The sequence below is a fragment of the Diceros bicornis genome, chromosome 13, assembly GCF_020826845.1.
Source record: "Diceros bicornis minor isolate mBicDic1 chromosome 13, mDicBic1.mat.cur, whole genome shotgun sequence".
NCBI classification, from domain to species: Eukaryota; Metazoa; Chordata; class Mammalia; order Perissodactyla; family Rhinocerotidae; genus Diceros; species Diceros bicornis.
The window spans coordinates 9078846-9099877 of NC_080752.1; the positions used below are offsets into that span (position 1 = coordinate 9078846).

Here is a 21032-nt window from a genome sequence, read left to right on the forward strand (position 1 = left end):
CAACAGAGACACTTTTCCCAGTGTAGATGGGAGTGCAAGGCAGGAAGGCCCCCTACCTCATAGGGCAGATCAAAAGCTGAGGCCAAAGATGGAGAGATGATGTGTGTTGCTGACCTTGTCCTGTCCTTTCACCGTCTAACTGTGATCCCTGCTGCTGTCACTGAAGCCTGTCCCTGGGAGCATTCACCCCCAATGCTGCCCTCATATCCTGCGTAGTAGGCTGGAAACACCTCGGAGTGGAGTAAGGCAGTTGGAGCAGAAATGATTGTATTTGTCTGCTGTTCACCACCTACGGCCCCCAGGAGATGCAGGTCCGGAGCCAGCCAAGCTTCTGGACTAGCTTCTGGGCATTTCTAGAGGATCAGGAAGCTGCCAGGTTGACAGAGGTGTCTGAGAACTGAGGAGAGGAAGGGGAGGGAAGAGTGTGAGGAAGGCAGCAGTTCCAGAAGCTCCGCAGCTCTTAGACTCACCCACTTCCCCAAACCCTCCACTTCCAGCCAATACATTCTCCATTAAAGCTCTCAGCCTTTAGGATGCCTGCCATCAAGACCCCACCATACCTTTCAGATATTTCAGAGGGTGTGTCCCCTGGAGTGCCTATGCACGGCTAAGTTGGGGAAAACTTCAGTGGCCCTGTTTTTCCAACCTCCCACTCCGGCTCAGCGCCCTCGGCTAACCTTGTGGTGGAAGAATCCACACGCTGGTGGTGGCAGTGTGGGTGTTGTTGATACCCGTGGCCAGGGTGCCAAGATTGGGGGCTGCAGTGGTGGCAGCTGGGCCTTGGGGTTTCTGCCGGTACCTTCTATGGCTACACTTAAACATCTTGGGAAACCGGGGCCGAGGCCAGCCCATACCTGGCCTGCGATAGGGGGATCTTAAGCCCCGGGGCCGAGGGGCTCGGACACGGTGAGAAGGCCCCATGGGCACAGGGAGCTTCTGTAGTGTACCTGAGGGGGCTGCTGGCTAGGGCAGCTGAGGCCTCTATGACATATGGAGTCTACATGAGGGTGGTGCTCTTTATGACAGGTCCTAGTCCCCAGCCCCTCCTCCTGGGTCAGGCTCCCTCACTAGTATCTCCATGGGTCCAGCCTAAGAGCCAGAAAACCTCAGCTTGGCCTCTTGGGAAAAAGAACTCTGAGCAGGCGAAACTCACCCCCTCACTTTCTCGCTCATCCACATTAACAATATTAACAAGGTTGATGAGCACTTACTACATGCCAGTACTTCACAAACATTATCTCATTTAATCTCACAAAAACCCTACAATGACATTCCATCATTATTCCTATTTCATATACAGTCGGTTCTTGTTGTTTACGGTAGTTATGTTCTAATAAAGTCACCACCATGAACACTGAATAAGCAAATATTGAGCCAATGCTCCTAGGAGAAATACAGGGTTACATTCCTACCAGCCTCTGGTTACAACATTTTCGTCAACTGATTGATCAGTACGTAACCTAGCCTTATGTGTGTTTCTATTTAAAGACGCCTAATTTAAAATATACTGTTGAGTCATTAACGTTGAACTCACTGCCAACAGCACTATACCTTGTACCTGAATGAAGTTTATGTGTCACTCATATTTCCTCTGTGAGGCACATCACAGCCTTCTTGTGCTTAGGAACACTAGATAGCACTTCAGCATTACTTTTGGAGGCCATCTTAAACAGCAAAATCACCAACAAAAAGTACAAAAGTGTGAAAAACGTGATACTAAAGAGACCACAAAAAGTGGAAATACACATTTCCATTATAAGAGCTGAAACAAGACGGCAGAGTGTCCCCTTGTTCAACCTCAGCTGAGAACATGTGAGTTGGGCAACTCAAATTTTTTGCAGCTCTGCACATGTCCATGAATGACCACAAAAGTGCCCTGAGTACTGGTTTGGGGTTACAAATAAATTTTAGTGAGAAGGTAAATTCACAGATATGGAATCTGTGAATAATGAGGATCGACTGTGTAAGGAAACTGAGGCTCAGTTAAGCGAATCACACAATTAGATGTGGCAGGGGTTCAAATCCAAGATGGCCAAGGTCCAAAGTCCAGACATTTAACTCTTGCTATTCTGCACTCATTCATGCATTCAATCTTTCAGGAAATGTTCACTAACAATTTCATATGTGCAGGGCCCTGGGGACACAGATGAATGTGACCAGTCCCAATTCCTCCTGAGATGAAAGAGAAAGCCATGTGGATAATCAGTGCAGGTAGAGGAACAGCTAGGTCCCCAGGGGATGTAAGACGTGCCAACCTTGGGTCGATCTCCTTTCTTGTAGGAGACAGGAACATCAGTGGCTCCGCCAGGCCTTGCATTGAGTTGTTGTGGAATTTTTGGACTTGCCCCTTTTCCCTCCACACCTCAGCGCCCTCTCCTTTTCCCTCTTATTGCACCTGTAGGCCGCCTTCCAGCCTCCACCTTTTCTCTGTTCTGACAGGAACCCGCTAGGAGACTGTGGAGCCCTCAGCACCACCCTCAAAGGCCTCACACCTCCTCCCCTCCAGGCTCTACTCTTGCCATCCTCAGTCTTAGACAATTGACCTTGCCCCCATCAACTTCTAGCCACTATACCCATAATTTTTATTTATTTATTTATGTTCCCCCCCAAAGCCCCAGTAGATAGTTGTATGTCATAGCTGCACATCCTTCTAGTTGCTGTATGTGGGACGCGGCCTCAGCATGGCCGGAGAAGCGGTGCGTGGGTGCGCGCCCAGGATCCAAACCCGGGCCGCCAGCAGCGGAGCGCGCGCACTTAACCTCTAAGCCACCGGGCTGGCCCGCCACTGTACCTATAAACCTACCCACCCTTGGCCATCTTCTTCCTCAAGTCCTAGACAAAGGCCTCCTCCCCTGCTCTTTCTGGAAGCCAGCCCCTCCTGCCTTCTTAGAGATCCCATCAATATAGACAGTCTGCTTGGTGCTTGAGACATAGACTCTGGCACCAGACTGACAGGGGTGAATCCTGGTTCTGCCACTTACCAGCTGTGTGAGCATGGCAAGTACTCAACCTTTCTGTGCCTCTGTTTCCCCATATTTAAAAATGGAATATAAAGAGAATCTATCTCATAGGATTGTTGTGAAGGGGAAAAAAAGGCTTACTACATACGTAATGCACTTAAAACATGATCTGTACAAATATTAGTGTCAGCAGCCCCTTTCCTGTTTCTTTAGCTGCCTCCTCCCATTAAAAAAACAAAACATGAAAAAATCCACTTTGCCCATCCCACACCCCTCTGGCTGTGATTCTCCCCACTCTGACCTCACTCTGTGGTTATTCTCTTATGTCCCAGAGTGGGGAAAAAAATCTCATTTTAAAACCCTGTAACTATTCTATTATACAGACCGGGAAACAGAGGCTTAAAATCAAGTCTAAGAAATGCCAACAGGGTCACACAGCTAATAAGCAACAGAATCAGGATTCGAGCACCTGGTCCGAGTGCCTCGAAAGCCAGAACTTTCCCAGCACCTCAACATCAGGAGTGGGAAGTGGGATGGGCAGCCCCAGAAGGATTAATGAAGGTGCGGGGTGGGGGGGTGGGGGGGTGACACTTGTGGAACCGTGGTGCCACCTGCTGGCAGAAAGGGAAGAGGCATACACAGAGTGCTAAGAGAAGACTGGAGGGGGAAAGAAACGGTGGGGAGGGAGAAGAGTGAGGCAGAAATAGGAAGGGAGGAGACAGATGGGGAATTTGAGGTTTTATGGAGGGGAAAGCATTAGGAGCTGTTTGCTACTCAGAGGAGGGGCAGAAGCTGCCAAACCTTGGTCATTTCCTTGAAAGTGTTTGTGTGTGTGTGTGTGTGTGTGTGTGTGTGTGAGAGAGAGAGAGAGAGAGAGAGCGAGAGAGAGAGACTTTAAGTGCGTACCTCAGATGTTGCTCTGTTGTTTGTTAGTGCTGGGAGTCAGTCCACAAAGAGTAGAGTGTATGTGTGTGTGAGTTTGCACTCATGAACACTAGTAGATGTTTATGTATCTGTGTGTGAATACATAGATTGCAGCTTGCGCAGATGTGTGCGTCTGTGAGCACGTAGGGCATGTATGAACGTAGGGCGTGTATGAATGTATCAGCAGACATAGGGTAAGAAACATATGTACACTATTGTGGTAGATGGCACACAAAAGTTCTGGGGGGCCACTTGCCTCACCCCGAGACTTCTCTCCCTTCTTCAGATCAGGAGGGGCGTTGCCTGGGGTTGGCGTTGCCAGGCGGAGGCCTGCTGCTGCTGTGGCTGTGGGGACGGATCTCCAGGCAGCAGGGGGCAGCAGGGGCAAGAAGAGGCCAACCAGCTGCGGGCGGGGCAGCGGGCCGGCAGAAGGAGGCCTTTAAAGCGCCTGCCCCGCCTGCAGGTAAGCAGTGTTGTGTACAAGAGCCAGCTCTGTCTTCCTGCCTGCCTGCCCAGTGGCAGTTCCCTGGAGCCTCCTCAGATCCCTCTTTCAGAACTCACTACCAAGAGCCCTGAACAGGTGATGGCATAGGATAGAGAGTATCCTAGGAAGTGAAATCAATCTGGAAACAGGTTCGGGGAGCTGGAAGGGCCGTGGGCAGGGTCGTGGAAGAGTCTAAGGTTGGTTTGGGGAAGGGTCCAGGATATACAGGTGTCAGGGAAGGGCATGGAATGACCTATAGTGGGGGGCGTTGGGCTTGGGGTTTCAGTAGAGGAACCAGGGGTCTGAGGATCTCAGAGTGTTAAGTGTTGGTTAGGTGCTGGTAGAGGGCCTGGGTAGCACAGAGGGATAGGGGTGTCAGGATGGGATCTAGGAAAAGTCCTGAGGTATCAGAGTCCAGATGCAGGGGAAGCTTGGTGATATATGGGTCCAGGATGCTGGAGTCTGGTATGTCGGGGTCCAAATGCCAGGCCAGCCCAGGTGTGTGTGTGGGGGTGGTGAGGTCCTAACTCACACATGTCTGCCTCCCAGGAGCCACCATGCAGTGCTTCAGCTTCATTAAGACCATGACAATCCTCTTCAATTTGCTCATCTTTGTAAGTATGGGGGTTGTGGGCTCTCTGGGGCTCCCTACAGGAGTGGGTCACAACCTGAGCAGAGCCCAAGCTGGGGAACAGGAGACTGCTATGCCCAGACTCTGTCCTGCAAGTTGCCCCTTATGATGGAGTACAGAAGTCTCCCCAAATGCTGAGTCTTGGTCCCATTAGCAGCCTGGATGCCACATAAGTTGAAGTGGAAAACCTTAGTGGCATCCCCTCCCTTCCAGGAAGCTTCAGGCCAGGCTTAGGGCAGGGCAGGGTAGGCTAAGAGGAGCAATTCTCCCCTTTTTATAGGCGCTGGGGACCCAGCAAGGGGAAAGGGTTTGCCCAAGGTTACCTAGTATGGAAGAAAATTCAGTGGCCTCTGTGCGATGGGGAGCTGAAAGAAGAGAAGGTCCAGAGACGTTAGAGCAGAGGTTCTGCCCCAAGCAGCCTTCATTCATTCAACAAACATTTATTGCCTAAGATTCTGTGCTGAGTGCTGGGGTGACACGTGAGCAAGCCCTTTCTCTGTCCTCGAGGATCTCAGGTCCAGCAGGCCATATAGGCAGACAGTTGAACATAGTATGTCTGGCCTTAGCACAGGGACTTAGGGGAGCCCGTAGGAGGGGACTGAACCCCACCTGGTCAGAGAAGACTTCCTGGAGGAAATAGCTGAGGCTAGGAATTTGCTTAGGGTTAGGAGGTTGTAAAACATGCAGAAAGGCCCGGAGGCAATGAAATCAGATATTGTTCAGAAAACCAGGAACAGATTGTATAGAGAATGTTTGAGGAAGCTGAGCAATGAGGCATGAACCCTAGAGATGGTGGTGGAGATGGGGAGAAATGGACAAAGTGCACAAAGCACAAAGCCCTCAGATGGTGGCTGAGGGATAGAAGAAGGGGCAAGGGAGACAGAGGTCTTAGAGCTGATACCCATATCTCTGGCAAGCATCTGGGGGATGACCCAATGGCAGCTGTGTACCCAATAGGGTTGTAGCTCAGGTCGGAGCTGGACATGGATATGGGCAAGTCATGTGCCCATAGGTGGTCATTGAAGCCATGGGGATGGGTGAGAGCAGTCAGGGGGAGTGAACTCTAAGAAACCCAACTTATAGGGGGTAAGAGAAGAAATAGCCTTATAAGGAAGCTGTGGAGAAAGATGCAGAAAGAGCAGCGGGAGGAAAACAGGGAGAGTGAGATATCAGAGACGTTAAGGAGGATATGGCCCATGAAGTGTCCACCAGACCTAGCACAGGATGTCACACAGACCTTGGAGCCACATTAGAGTGGGTGAGAGTGAGTAAAAGGTGAGGAAGTAGCGACACGGAGTGTAGAAGAATTTGGAGAAATTGGGCTGGGGGTGAGTACTCTCTGACTCCTATGTGGTCTGTGTCTTGGGCTTCCTTTGGCTTCAAGGAACTAGCCTTTATCCATGTATCTGGAGAAGGCAATAGGATCCCAATGATTTGGAGAGCAGAGGGTCTGACCTGAAGGGGTTAAAGGCAAATCCGGTTTGGTTTCTGGCCTCTGTTGCCCAGGCCTTGCCAGGCTGGGCAGGGGAGGGCAGGCCTCAGACTCCTTGAAATTTGACCCCGTAGGCCGGAAGCCCAGCTTTCTCTCCTTGGACAAACATACTTGGGATCCAGCCACAATCTGCCACCTCATTCCTGGTTCTCGTCTCAGCTTCTATAGCTGGAAAGTAGGGACTGGGCACCAAGGTGCTGTCAGGCTGATTCATTCACTGAAGCTCTGATCAGCGAGGCTTTGCTCTAAGAGCTGTGGGAACTGGGCAGTGCCCTCTTCCTCAATCTTCAGGGCTTCATGTTTCCCTCTAAGGTGTGGGGTTGAGCCAGAGAGCCTGTAAGAGAAACTCTGGCTATCCTCCCCTATGGTGCCTAAGTTTCCACTTGTGAGACAAGGAGAGGTCTAGGCTGGATGAAGGGTAGGCCTGGAGTCTGATCCTGGAAAGGAGCCAAATGGGGCCTCAGTGTGGTTGTCCCTTCTCACCAACCCCCTCTCCAAGGTTGGGAGCAGGTGGAAGCCTCAGCCCCGCCTCTGTTGCTATGGTGACTGTTGAGCCTGCTCAACACTACCACCCGCCTGTTTCCGCCTATCAGAGGACAGAGGTATTCCAGACACCCATAGCCCAGAAAGGAAATTGTGTGTGTGTGTGTGTGTGTGTGTGTGTGTGTGTGTGTGTGTGGTTCATCTGCTTGTTTTCACTCCTAGCTATGTTGCAGGACCCTGGCAGCAGTGAGGGAAAGCCTTGCCCCTCCATCACCCTGTGGATATTTCTGGAACCCCTGATCCCATTTATATCTGCCTAGGTGTACAGCCTGGTGCCAGCTATGGGTGTCTCAGCCCCCATCTTTCTGTCTCTAAAGGATGTTTTCCCTCCCTACAGGATGAGTTTTTAGACTCCTTAGCCAATAAAAGGGGAAGTTTCTTGTCTCCCGTCTTCCTAACTCAACTGTGTGGTAGGGAGCTGCTTGCCAGCACTGTTTCAAGGCCTGCCTCTCTGTTCCCAGCTGTGTGGTGCAGCCCTGTTGGCAGTGGGCATCTGGGTGTCAGTCGATGGGCCATCCTTCCTGAAGATCTTCGGGCCGCTGTCGTCCAGTGCCATGCAGTTTGTCAACGTGGGCTACTTCCTCATCGCAGCTGGCGCTGTGCTCTTTGCTCTTGGTTTCCTGGGCTGCTACGGTGCTAAGACTGAAAACAAGTGTGCTCTCATGACGGTGTGTCAAACCCAGCTCCATAGGCCCATGACCAAGGCCCAGGGTCCCCTCACCCTTGATGCCAGGCCCTGGGGAATCCCCAAACCCTGCTCTGGTCTCCAGGGGCCTCAGCAAAGGGAGCCCCTGCCTCATTTTTACGAGGGGTGGATTACAGCAAGGAAGATATGAGGAACTGTCTCTTTCTAAAACTCAGACCCCTGTTCCCCACTCAGTTCTTCTTCATCCTCCTCCTCATCTTCATTGCTGAGGTTGCAGCTGCCGTGGTCGCCTTGGTGTACACCACAATGGTGAGGAACAGGGATGGGGCAGGGGGGGAAGATTGAGCAAAGCCTTGGAAGGGGGCTGTAGCCTGTGAATGGCCACCTTCCCTACCAGGCCCTGAACACTGGTCTGCCCCACCTAGGCTGAGGAGCTCCTGAAGTCAGTGATAGTGCCCACCATCAGGAAAGAATATGGTTCCCAGACGGACTTCACCCAAGTGTGGAATTCCACCATGGAAGGGGTAAGGTGGGCTAGGGGAGATTTTGGGGTGGGGAGAAAGAAGCAAGGCTCCTCTGACCACCCTGTCCTCCTCATCTCCAGCTCAAGTGCTGTGGCTTCAACAACTACACGGATTTTGAGGGCTCTCCCTACTTCACAAAGAACAATGCCTTCCCCAAATACTGTTGCTCTGGCAATGTTAATCGCACAACCACAGAACCCTGCACCAGGGAGAAGGCCGAGGACAAGCTTGTAAAGGTATGGGCTGGCATAGAAGGTTGGGGGATGCCTTAATGGCCTTAGAGTGCTGAATGAGGGTAGAGGGCAGCTGCTGCATATAGATGCTCCCTTCCCTCCCCTAAGGGTTGCTTCGATCAGCTTCTGCATAGCATCCGAACCAACGCAGTCACTGTGGGTGGTGTGGCAGCTGGAATTGGAGGCTTGGAGGTAAGGGAGTGAGGAGGTTGGGGCAGGATATCCCCACTGGACCAGGGCTGCTTGACCCACCTCTGAGGCCTTTCTGGAGAGGACTGCCTTCTAACAGAGCTTCATGTAGGGTGTCTGGGTGGCAAGGGACTAAAGCTTAAGGACCCCAATCATGTCTCCTCATCTCTCCCTATTCCGTCCCCACCAGCTGGCTGCCATGATTGTGTCCATGTATCTGTACTGCAATATGAAATAACTCTGCTTCTGCCTCTGCCACTGCTGCTGCCACACAGGAACTCGGGAAAGGCACCCTAGCACTGCCAAACGGCGGTGATCAGGGTGGGGACAGAATCTAACAGCGTCACTTGGGCCAGAGTGGGCCCAGCTTTGCTGTTCTGGACTTGAGGCCAAATAGTGACCACCCCCTTCAGGCTGTGCCTGACTTTCCCTTCCATTGGTGGGGGTGGGGCCTACCTGTTCCAGAGCCTCTAAGGTAGCCAGTTCTGCCCATTCCTCCAAGCTGTCCCTTAAACCCTTGACACCCCCTCAGGCCAAGCGTGGCTCTTGGTGATCCCAGCACTGCACTGGGGGATGAGAGAAAGGCACCGTCTGGCACGGACATATGTGAAATCAGCAGTCACCAGGCAGATGTGTGGAGGGCGCTTCAGAACTCAAAAACCAATTAAAATGTTTCCATTTGGACTCTTTTTGTGTATCCTTGGGGAGAGGGGCCCATCTTGCCTAAACTGGTCTCAGATTCCTATGGGGCTGGCAACTCAGAAGGCCCCTGGAAAGGTAGCAGAAGGGAAGTCAGGTGGAGGTGGGTAGCGATTTCTCCCCTTTATTTGGATTCCAGGCCTGGGAGGGAGCCTAATAGGATGGCCAAGAGGGCACTGAGGGAGGAGGTAGGGGCTTGGTCAGTTTGCCTTCCTATAATGTGGGAGGACTTTGGCCTAAACTTTACCCCCTCCTGGGTGGGGGCACTGGACTGGAAAGCTATGAAAATAACAAGCTTGCGCCCAAGTGGGGGCGGGGAGATCAGAAATATTGCCAGGGCAATGGGAGATGGTCACTCCTCAGGCTCTGAGAAGCCCCCCAGAAGCCCCCACCGGAGGATCCAATCTGCCTACCCTTCCCACGCAGGCTAAGCCCAACACCTGTCCCTGCTTTGGAGACTTCAGAAAGAACTTCCTTTATTCTTGGTCTTGGGCTGCCTGGTGCTCTACAGATCTGGTCTCTTATTTTGTTTTAACCACCCCCTGCTCCAGAAACTGGGCCTAGAAAGGCCAAATGACTTGTTCTAGGCCCACAACATTCCGTGAAGAGCTGAGCCTGGATTTGGGCCCAGGCCGTGTGACTGCAGAGCTTGGTGGGATCCTGGCTGACATGGCAACAGATTGACTTGAAGGCCAGAATGTCCCAGACATCGATCTGATTGCTGCTGAGCCAGGAGTGACAGCACTAAAGAGGGAGGCTATGGCCGGAGGATGTGGTGTCTGCTTCCAGACACAGCCCAGCCTGGCAAAATGGTCCTCCTCCTTGCTTCCCTTTGACCCCTGGATCCCTCTTCCCGGGCTTTTCTACCGCGGCCCAGAACTATCACCCCTTGCTGAGCCCAAAAAGGAACAGTGACCTGGCCACCACACAGTGCCTGGGAGCTAGTCTGAGGCCCAGGTCAGGAGCCTGCTGCGGGGCCAGGCAGCGAGAGCAATTAGCCCCCGTCCATCCTTCAGCCCCTTACCTGGCCTCTTACACACTACCCCTCCCCCAGATGCCTATATGGAGGCTGCAAGGTATTTGTTTGCCCAGGGCGGGGCTCCACCTCATTATAAGCTAACTGCTCCCCAACCTGGCTGTTGTGGTACCTCAAGCATTATCTCTAGCTCCAGCAAACACTGAAGGCGTCAGGGTGGCGAGAAACATCCAAGCCACACACTACCGGTGCCATCGCTGAGCTGGGCTCCAGGGACCGGTCAGGGAGGCAGGGACAGAGAACCGGAGAAAGGGCAGGAGTTCCAGTCAGCTCCTGCCTCCCTGGCCAAGGCTCTTTATTAGGAGCTCACCAGGCTCACCTCAGAAGGCCCTGAAGGCAGACCTCTTCTGAAGAGGAGTTCTACACTCACCCTCCTGATTCTAAGTCCTTCACAGATCCCTTAAATGTCATGGCCCTTGCCTTGGTCGATCTCATCCACTTTCTCTGGACAATCCCGTCCATTTTCTGGTGCTTCTATGACTGACTAACTCAGATCTTCCTAAGCTTTTTGGGTCACTGGCTGGGTAAGAATCTGATGAAAACAATGGCTTTTCTCTAGAAAAATGCCCAGATATGGAATTCTGCATACAAGGTGTCCCAAGAGCCACAGACATCTTGCTCCTATGTCTCCATCTGCAGCCCACTCCTAGCCTCCTGAATGATGCCCGTCCAGTCCCATCTCACCCACTTCTTTCCCACCCCCACTATATTCACCTGCTCTCCCTTCACCTCCCCCACCCCCAAGTATCCCTTTTTGCTCTCTCTTGCTCCATCTCTGGGGACAGGTGCCTGGACCAGACAAGCTAGGCAGGAAACAGTCTTACAGTTAAAGAGTGGGTATGGGGCAGGAGTGGCTGCTCCAAGCTCAGCCCCAAGTAGCGTGGGGCTAAGGTCAAGCTCAGCTGTCCTAGGGTGGAGCCTAGGGAAAACCTTGGAGTTGAGACTTGGGCATCCCCTGGTGGCCAAATGGTCCCAAATGGAAGATAAACCCTGCAGCAGACACTAAGGAAAACTCACCATCCATCTGGACCATTCTTTCTCCCACCCATCTCTCTCTCTCTCTCTCTCTCTCTCTCACACACACACACACACACACACACACACACACACAAAATCACAAGACACATCCCCAGAGGTTTTCTCTTTTTTTAATCAATGACCACTTTATCCAGCTTTGGAAACGTGGACAAAGAGGGGGCTGAGAAGAGGCCTGGTTCAGTGTCTGAGGGTCTCTGAGGGGGTCTACATCAGCAGGCGGGCCCCAACTGGGCCTGTCCATGGGTTGGGCACAGCAGTTTCCTGAGTCAGAGGCAGCCCCACCCTCAGGGCAGCACCCCAGTCCAGAAAGGAGTCAAGGCCCTCCAGGCTTCAGCCTGTTTCCAGGGCTTTCAGGACAGTCAATAAATAGGCTAGATTCTGAGCCAGGCCCGGGAGGAGGGAGTGTACAAAGGGCAGGATCAGCTGCCTAGGATCGCAATGATTCCAGGTACTGTCCTACCCTTTCCCAACAAGGAAGTAAATAAATAGACCTCCAACTCAGGAACAGGGGTGTTGGAGCAGGGGAACCCTCCCATTGGAATTAGTAATTAAGTCTCACGTTAAAAACAAACCAGCCCCAGCCCCTGCCAGTGTCTACAAAATCCTACAGGATGGGGTGAAGGGCTAGCCTGCCTGGGGGGTACACAGTACCCAGCCCTGCAGAGTCCTGAAGGAGGTCTCACGTCTGTTCCACAGCTCCTGGGGCTCCCTCCTCTTTTGGGGGTGGCTCCAGGAAAACTGGGGTGATTGATGGTGGCTTCTTCATCCTGGGAAGATAACATGAAAACGTATAGGGAAGAGGTCATAGCGATGTCCCCTAATCCCACTAGTTTCCTATTCCCCAAGGCAGAAAAGAATCACTCACGAGTAAGGGGAGGCTGGGACCCCCACCACTAGGAAGTGGTTCTTCTTCCGAAACAATCTCCACAGGCCCCGGTGGTTGCCACGCACATCCAGGTCCCAGATATGGAGGCACTGGTAGGGGTGGGGTAAGGGGAGAGGCATGGCTTGGAGAGCTGTGGGGAGGGGCCGCTGAGGATCCTTGGCCCAGCTCCCACCCCTTCTCAACAGCCTCCTCAATTTGCAGAAGGTAGCATCTTCTAGAATATGGATTTGGACAAGGAAGTTGGAAGAATGGTTCTGAGAGTATGAAGAGAAAGTTCTGAGGTAGAAGATTCCAGAACAAAGGCTTCCTATATCTTGGGGGGAGGGGTACTCCTGGAGGAGGTATGGTATTGGGGTACCTTGGCAAGCTGTGTCCAGGTTGTGAAGTCATCATCTTTCTCCATTCGGATAAAGGCCACATAGGTGTGGCCCTCTGTGTCTGGCAGAAAAGAGTCTTCACAAGGGTTCTTGCTGTGGTCCAGAACCTCAGCTTCACTGCAGCAGTGGGTGGGGGAGAAAGGTCAAGACAGGGCCAGCCTCATGGGTGTGTCACACAAAGCCTCATGTTTAGTTTAATGCTCTGCTGTTGCTGTCTTGAAATTCTCAATAATTTTTGAACAAGGAGCCCTGATTTTCATTTTGCAGTGGGCCCCACAAATGACGGGGCCAAGACTCCCAGTATCTGATTCCTCCTCACTCCCTGCCACACCCCCCTACTGCCCTAGGCCATACCTGAGCAGCCTGTGAACTTCCACTTCATAAGCTTCCTTCTTCAGACTGAAGGGGAAGGAGAAACGGGTCAGGGGAGGAGATAGCCCCTCAGGTCTCAGGGGCAGGGCAAGGGGTCACATAGGAACTGGGGGGCAGCAGGGCTGGGGTAAACACACAGGCCCCAGGGTTGGAAGGCAGTGTCAGGTACGTCATCAAGGCTCCTAGATATCTTTCCCTTTGCCCTGTCTCCAGCCCCCACCTGTCCACGTTCCTGAGCTGGACACCTGGAACCGTGTTGAACTTGTGCTTCTTGAAGTAGGCCTCCTGGAGCGGGTGTGAGGGTGAAAATCAGGGCCTTACATTGTCTGGCTCACATCTGCCCACTGACCCACCACATATCCACAAGGCCCACTTTTATCCTGGACCGATAAAAGTCCCTTTAATTTCCTCCTATATTCCTCAGCCTCTCTGCAGCATCCTTGGCAGGCTCTTACTAGCTTTAATTTGGGCTCCACCACTGCCAGAGAGCTCATGCCCACACCGGCAGCTCATACTACTGATCCCTGACCTAGTCCCCCAGGAACATGCTCTGCAGGGGGTGGTAGGCAAAGGAACAGCTGGGCTAGGAAGGAGGAAACTTCTGTGACTAAGATACTGAGAGTGACCTCAGGTAAATACCTGCCCCTCTCTGGGAGATGAGCAGGGGTCTTGTATTAGTCAGCCTCTGAGGGCCCTTCTGGCTTATAGGAGGTTCTAAGCTGGAAGCTGTCCATTCCTGCGGGCTGGGCTATTTCAAGGCCTCCCTTCCTATAACTGGCGAGTGGCCCTTTGGACACAGCCAGGTAGTGGGTGGAGGCCGGGGTACGTCCCTGTTCACCTCAGGCTGAAGCTTAGGCCTCAGCGCTTGCAAGGACAGAAGAGGGCAGAGCTTGCAGGGCTGGATAAATGTGTGGTGGCAGAAATACCCTCCCCACACCCACAGTCTAGAGCTAAGAATAGTAATAAGAAAAATAATACCAGCTAACCCTTATATAACGCTTACAGTTCAAAATATGTAATATTTTACATCTATTAACTCATTTAAACCTCATAACCTCACAACCCATATGAAGCAGGAGTATTCTTATCCTCATTTTACAAATAAAGAAACTGAGGCAAAAGAGGATAAGTCATTTCCGGGTTACATGGCTAGTAAGTGGCAGAGCTGGGCTGGATCCAGAGTCCATGTTCTTGTCCTACCTACCATACTGTGTCCCCTCCCCAAGTCCCCTGTCTCCCACTCACATGGAAGTAGCCATTCATGTTGAGGCCGACGATACCGAAGTGGTAGGATCGGGAAACGTCAGGGATGATGCACTCTCGGCCTCGGCGTTGTTCAGGCATCCGCATCCACATGTCCCAGTCCCAGAGCTGGGGGCATGGAAGATGATGAAGGTGAAGAGGTTCCGAGCTAGCAGGGACACCAGCCCACTCACCCTACCCTGCCAGGGCACCTTTTCGGGTGTGGGCCACTTGGGCTCAAGCTCTTCCTTGTACAAGGACTTCCTGAGCACCCAGCCCAGCCCAGGCATGGTCTCCACACGGTAGAGCAGCGCTGGGTCCTCAGCAGTGTGTTCATACCCCTACGGATAGGGGACCATGGTGGGAAGTATTAGCTTGGTGCCTCTCCAAATTCCCCAGCTGAACACTGGCCACTCAGCCTACCTGGTCATTCCAGGCAGAGATACAGTATAGGCTGTCATCCTCCTCCAGCAGGTGGATGGACTGGCTCAAGAAACTGAGAGAGGCAGGGTCCAAGGGTTCAGGGAGGGGCAAGGACAAACCTAGTCACACTGTGATGCTGGAAGAGCTGGAGATGGGAGTCACACCTCCTTCCCCCTCCCCCCAAATCCCGGTTGTCTCCATTCATCATTTCTACTCTCTACTCCAGCCCCAACACCTGCCATCCTACCTTTGCTCAGGCTTTTTCCCCACTTTTGAGCTTGCCCCCTCCAGAAAGCTCTCCAAAACACCTCACTGCCTTCTTCCCTAGAGATCCAGTCAAGCAAGGAGGCCCATGCAGCTTACAGGAGCTGCATGGACGGGCACTCCCCTTACCTGAAAAAATCCACAGCAATGTCCAGGTCCTCTTCTAGAACCACAGCAAACTTGGCTTCCTGCAGGGGGAGAGGGACAACATGATCCCAAGGGGGCCTTTCCCATCCTGTCTCCTCCACCCCCATCCCACCTCTCAGGCAGCACTACCCCCATTTTCCAGATCAGGAGGATGAGACCCAGAGAGGGGAGTAGCTTGCTACATAATAGGACCAGACTTTATGCCCATGTTTCCCCTCCCTAGGCCCACGAGTTTTGTCCCTACTACTCACCGGAAACAGGTTGAAAGTGGCAGTGAGACTGGCCTTGTAGTGCTGGGTGGGGAGTGGAAATAGGGCACATGAGCTTTGCGGTGGACGGTGGGGCCAGGCGTCTGCCCCTTCCCTCCCTGCCTAGGCAGTACCTGAGACACGCGCGCATTCTTGATGCTGATGGGGGTGTGCTGGATGCCCCTCAGACCAAACAGCGCCACCACATCCATCGGCTCCTGCGGGGCATGGCCACCAGTCATATGAGCCACCTTCCCCTGCCCACCTCTGCAGGCTCTGCCATGCCAAGCCCTTCACATTTCACAGCCCTCGCCTGGGCTGTCTTTCTTGCCAGTCCTCGGTGATCACTGCTACTCTGCACCCGCAGCCTTGTGCTCTGCTCTGCCCAAAGCCCCCAAGCCCTACTCACCTCATAGTAGCCATCGATGAAAACTGTTATCATCTGGGGAGACACTCCTTGGGCCGACAGCAGAGAGCGCAGCATCCTGGGGAGCCCAGGGATGGGTTAGGCTTCTTTGTCCCCAATACTCAGGGCTCCCCTATGCTTATGGATGGGCCCAGATTCTCCATGTTCACCCACATGGATGAATGCACCTAGAATCTCTTGTCTTTCCACCCACTTCAAGAGTTCCTTCTGCAGGCAGATGAGCTGGGGTTCCCACCCACTAAGCACCCTCCTGTTGAGTGCTGGATATAGCCCACTCCCAGGCTCACCTGTACAGGTAATTGGGCCGGTTCCCTGCAATGACAGCCACAGGAACATTGAGAACCTTATTGTCTGGGAGCTGAGGGAGAAATAGCTTTTAGCTCTTGCCTCACTCTCTCTTCAAACTGGGATCCCCACCTAGGGAAGAGTTCTCTGGGGGCAGGGGGACTCCTGAGCAGAAAAGGAAAAGGCAGAGAGTCTTCCCTGTCCTGGCCCCTTACTCTCAGCCCAATTCCAACTCCAGGCCTTTGCTCACATGGCCTGCCCCTTCCCACCAACCAGGATGCCCTCTGTCTTTCAGAGCTCAGTATAAACCTTCAGCTCCTGGTTCCCTCCCAGGATGGGGTAAGGAATCCCAGCCTCACTGCCTAAGGCCCCACTCACTGGGTCAGGGCTGAACTCGATGGGGGTGGGGTCCTTGCAGCTGCATACACTCCCATAGCCCTCAACTTTGCTGCAGAAGCGCCGGCGGCGACGGTTCAACTCTGTGTCTGCCCAGTGACACTCTGCTTCTGAGGGAGGGATGGGGTCAACAGGATGAGGCATGAGGGGGGCACGAGGCCGGTGTGGTTTGGAGAGTCCCAGGCATCCAGTCAAAAGAATAAAGCTCCATAAAGAGAGCCCAAATGCCCATCCCCAGTCCCCATTAACCCAACCTTCAGCCGAGCTCAGGGGCACATCTGTCTTCAGCAGGACTGGGTCCCCCCAGGAGGAGAGGGCAGGTGACTTAGAATGTTTCTCCCCAAGGACAGGACCTGGCAGGGGGCAGGAATGAGGGGCAATGGGGGCCCAGCCTCCAGTTTTGAAACTTCTTCCCATCTCCCTGCCCACTTTCATCCAACCCACCACCACTGGCTCCTATTTGCCCCCCACCCCACCCCATCTCCTGGGGTTCTGCTCCTCCCAGGCCCTTGACACTACAGGGTAGATGGCCTGTGGTGCTGGCACCTCCTTTTCGTCCCACGAAGGCCCAGGTGTCCCTCCAGCCCAGGGCAGGGCCGGCCTGGCTGCCCAGGCTCCTCAGCAGAGCCTTGGCCGTGTCCTTAAGGTGGAAGGAGCCCTCGTCCTGGGAGACCAGAGAAGGTGGTCAGCCTGACTGGCATGGTTCCAGGAGACCTGGCCTCATGGAGCGCTGTGTCAAGCATCATGTGAAACCTTTTACTTAAATTAGCTCATTAAATTATCACAACAACCCTCTGTGGTTACTATCATTTCACAGGTAAGAAAACTGAAGGCTTAGCAAGATTCTGAGAATTACCCAAGGTCTCCAGGCTACTAAGTCCTTACCAGCATCCCACACAATCTACACCCGTCCCTGCTACCTCTCTGCCGCCTTTCCCACCACTCTTCTCCTCCCCTCCTTTACTCGCCCCAGCTCCACTGGCATCCTTGCTGTTCTCTCAAGCAGGCCAAGCATCTTCCCACTTCGAGGCCTCTGCACTTGCCACTCTTTCTATCTAGAATGCTCTTCCTCCAGACATTCGCCAGGCTCATTCCTCACTTCCTCCAGCTTTCTGTTCACATGTCATTTCCTTACAGAGGACTTCTCTTCCTAAAATGCATCCTCCATCACTCTGTGTCCCTTGCTTCATTTTCTTCTTATAATGTGAGTTATCATTTCCTAACATTCTACATTTACTTATTTGGCTGGTTTTTGCTGATCTTGCCCTGCTGGAGGAAGCTCCATAGGGTGGGGACTCTGTCTTGCCTCCCATTGTATTCCCAGCACCCAGAGCAGTGCCTGGCACACAGTAGGTGCTCAATAACTATCTGCTGAATTAATAAAATGACAAGGCTAGGACTGGAACCTGAGTCACCTTCCTCCAGAGGCTCTTCCCACTAAGCCATATTAGAGGCAGAGAACCCAGGGCCACGAGCAGGGTTGGAGCTGGGGGTGTAGGGGGGGATGTGGCCAGGGCAGAGGCACTGACCTTGACGGTGCAGATGAGCACTCGGCCAGGTGCCACCATGTTGAGGAACAGCACCATGGCCTCATCCTCATGAGGTGAGTACGTGTCAAACACACGCTTTGCCATCACATGGCCCTGGCAGGGGACACAACTCTCGTGAGTTAGTGTCATCAGCAAGGAGGGCTCAGCTTTGGCCCTCCAGGTCCTCCACCCCTAGAACCTCACCGTAGCCTGGTTGAGGACGATGACATGGATGCCCCGGCCTTGCTCCCGGGCCTCGTCCTCCAGTACCTACAGGATGGCAGAGAAAAAGTCCAGCTCTTTACTTTGGCATTCAAGGCCTCTCTGTCCTATGGGCACTTAGAAAACCAGCTGCATGAAACCTCCCCTCCTGCCTATGCCTCTGTTCACACAGTTCTCTTCTAGCCTTGCTTGAAGGCCACCTCTTCCAAGAAGCCTCCATAGCACTCTCAGCAAAAGAGACCACATCTTTCTACAAGTCTCCCCTCATGGCTTTCATGGCTCTGAGAGCCCTTGACTGTTCCTCTCTCATGCTGGAGATATTACAATCCATCAGACTGAGCCCCTCAAAGTAGGGCCAGGTCTGATTACCTCTAGGTCTCCAGAGTGTGGCACAAGGCTGAGGCCAAAGAAAGGACCAGGAAGTAGTTATGAAATAAATAAATCAATTAATTAACTGCCTACTAATACTAATGATCACTTTTGATAATATCCCACTACATCTAAGACATTTCACAGGATTTTCATTTAATCCTCACAAGTAGAAATCATTAGTCATAGTCCACAGATGAGGAACTAAGGCCTCCAAAGTCACACAGCTAGAAACTGGCAGAGGTGCAGTTCCCACTCAGGCAGTGACCCCAGAGCCAGTGGACCACGCCCTACATAGAACAGAGTGACTACACACCAGACACTGGCCCACTCACCGTGGTGCCATCCACTGCCACGTATACTTTGCTGCGGCTCGAGTACACCTCCACATCCAGGACCCGTTGGGGACCGCTGCCTCTGCGCCGGGGAGGCTCCAATCGGCCCAGGGCCTCATCTGCGGGCGTGCGACAGGTCATGGAAAGTCTCTCCAGCAGAGTCTCACCTCTTGGGATCTGCCTGCCATTTCAGCCATGAGATCTCAAGAGACACCCCCCTCCCCACCAACCCGAGCATCTTCAGCCTGGCCCCACCATAGTCTTGCTCTGGCTCTGGGTCTTCGTTGGCCTCGCTGATGGCTCGCCGCGTGTCCAGGATCAACTTGATATTGACAATGACGGTCACGAGTAGGAAAAGCACGGCCCCTGTCTGAGGGGAGGGGTGGGCACGACTAAAGACAGGCACCTCCTCCAGCTCATCGAGGGTCTTTCTGAAAGGAGGGCCCCGGCTGTAGTGAGGACACAGGGAGAACCTGGGGCCTGTCTCTGCTCCCTATGTCTGCCCAGCTCTACTCCCTCAACCAGGGTCCAGTTTCATGACCACCTCCTCCAGGGAAACTCCCCTGACCCTTCCCACTTCATCAGGGCCCTCCCTACCCAGAGCTCCTGTAGTCTTCCATTTGAGGCCTTGATTTCCCTGGTCCCCTCCACAATTAGTTCCTAGAGATGGAGCCAGTCCCAGAGAACCAAGCTGGGGATCAGAGCCCTGGGTCCTAGCCCTGACTGCCTGACAGGTGTGTGCCCCTGGGCAAAGCCTTCCTGATCCGACTTCAGGTTTGTCAGAAGCCTGGGAGGTTGTACTTGGGTTCTGATTCCAGAACTCTGGGGCTAAACCGCTACCTGATAGGAACATGGCACAAAGAGGTTTCCCTCTAGGAACCTGCTGTCCCTTTCCAGGGTGGGGGCAGCCAAGGTAGGTCCCAGTGCCCACAGTCTAGGCTGGGGTAAAGCTGGGAGGCAGCCCCCGGGGAGGTATGGGACATCTCTGTACCTGACAGAATCTCCGCAGGGCCCGCTGGTTGGTCAGTTTATACTTCCAGGTAAGATACCAGCTCCGCTTCTTTCGAGCCCCAAAGGGCTTGATGAGGGGGCTGGGCTTCCAGTCGTCCATGCTGGATTGGGGGGTCACCGCTGTCCTGGCCAACCCATGCCTTCAGGAATCTTAAGGGACCAAAGGGTCACATGGGGTAAGGTGTTCCTCCCAAAGTCTGATGCCTTCTGGGGAGATGAGGGAGGGCCTCCCAACAACTCTTCCCTGCAGGCATCCATGCTGTGTGACCTGGGGAAAGTGGCTCAACTTCTCTGGAAAGAAAAGCTTCAGAGGGGTCAGATTACCTGGAAACTCCCTTGGGGTTGGGGGAACTGAAGGGTTGCCCAGGGTCCCAGCGGTGGAGGCCAAATAATCGGCTCTCAAGGTTCACCAGCCCCTAAAAGGCCCAAGACCCAGCCTTCTCAGTCCTAGAGCGGGCACAGGGCAGCGACCCACCCCCCCCTCCCCGTCCTCCGTCCTCGCCCCCTCCTACGTGACCCAACTCTTCTCCTCCCGGGGCTCGGGGCTCCCGACGACTCGGGCGACCTGCCCTGGCCGCGTCACCCCTCCAAGACCCCCGCCCGGAGGCACTCACGGCTCAGGGGCCGCGAGCCTCGCGGGAGCCCCGCTCGGGCCCGCACGGCTCGGCCCGGCGCGCCGAGGCCTCCGCCTCCTCCATGCCGCTCGCGGCCCCGCCCCGGCGCGGCCCGGCCCGCCTCCCCGCTTCCGCCGCCGCCGCCGCCGCGGGGTGAGAGGGCGGCGGGCGGCGCTTAGGGCGGCGCGGGCGGTCTGCAGCCCGTGACTCCGCGAGCGCTCGGAGCCGCGGCCGCTTCGCGGGCGGCGGGATGGGGGCTGCTGGGGGAGGGCAGCCTCTCCGCCGCCATCACTGCCGGATGGCAAAGCGATGCGAGTCGGAGTCCTAGAGCCTTGGACCAGACCCCACGGCGCTCCGGGGTCAGAGGGGCGACAAGCCTGGGACACAGCGACCCTGGCCCCTTGCTTGGGCGAGGCTTCTCCCAGGTCTGGGGCATGCAGGGCCTTTGGAGGCCGAGGGACATTAAAAACCTGATTCTGCTAATCA

At 54.0% G+C, this 21032-nt stretch overlaps 3 protein-coding genes across 7 annotated transcripts; 1 reads left to right on the forward strand and 2 right to left on the reverse strand.

The window, feature by feature from the left end:
* Window positions 1-353: 353 nt before the first annotated feature.
* P3R3URF (PIK3R3 upstream open reading frame) lies at window positions 354-921 on the reverse strand. The gene is made up of 2 exons (XM_058552299.1): window positions 678-921; window positions 354-397 (listed from the first exon to the last, which is right to left on the reverse strand). Exons 1-2 carry the CDS (start codon window positions 919-921, stop codon window positions 354-356), a joined length of 288 nt encoding a protein of 95 aa, XP_058408282.1.
* A 3471-nt stretch (window positions 922-4392) lies between these two features.
* Window positions 4393-9310, forward strand: TSPAN1 (tetraspanin 1). Its single transcript, XM_058551971.1, has 8 exons — window positions 4393-4464; window positions 4918-4982; window positions 7496-7702; window positions 7915-7989; window positions 8106-8204; window positions 8285-8440; window positions 8546-8629; window positions 8817-9310. The coding sequence occupies exons 2-8, from the start codon at window positions 4926-4928 to the stop codon at window positions 8862-8864; spliced, it is 726 nt and encodes a 241-aa protein (XP_058407954.1). The 5' UTR covers window positions 4393-4464; window positions 4918-4925; the 3' UTR covers window positions 8865-9310.
* Window positions 9311-11493: 2183 nt separating this feature from the next.
* POMGNT1 (protein O-linked mannose N-acetylglucosaminyltransferase 1 (beta 1,2-)) lies at window positions 11494-20621 on the reverse strand. 5 transcript variants are annotated; one of them, XM_058552301.1, is made up of 22 exons: window positions 20547-20621; window positions 19913-20082; window positions 19177-19291; window positions 18922-19040; window positions 18200-18265; window positions 17996-18109; window positions 17013-17130; window positions 16721-16819; window positions 16449-16576; window positions 16073-16143; window positions 15768-15843; window positions 15493-15576; window positions 15362-15403; window positions 15093-15151; window positions 14700-14772; window positions 14489-14617; window positions 14280-14405; window positions 13255-13319; window positions 13017-13061; window positions 12644-12779; window positions 12265-12374; window positions 11494-12166 (listed from the first exon to the last, which is right to left on the reverse strand). In XM_058552301.1, exons 2-22 carry the CDS (start codon window positions 20030-20032, stop codon window positions 12079-12081), a joined length of 1983 nt encoding a protein of 660 aa, XP_058408284.1. In that variant the 5' UTR covers window positions 20033-20082; window positions 20547-20621; the 3' UTR covers window positions 11494-12078. The 5 variants fall into 5 exon arrangements, with proteins under 5 accessions (XP_058408284.1, XP_058408285.1, XP_058408283.1 ...); XM_058552302.1 differs by lacking the exon at window positions 20547-20621 and adding an exon at window positions 20257-20375; XM_058552300.1 differs by lacking the exon at window positions 20547-20621 and having other exon boundaries at window positions 19913-20375.
* Between the last annotated feature and the right edge of the window lie 411 nt (window positions 20622-21032).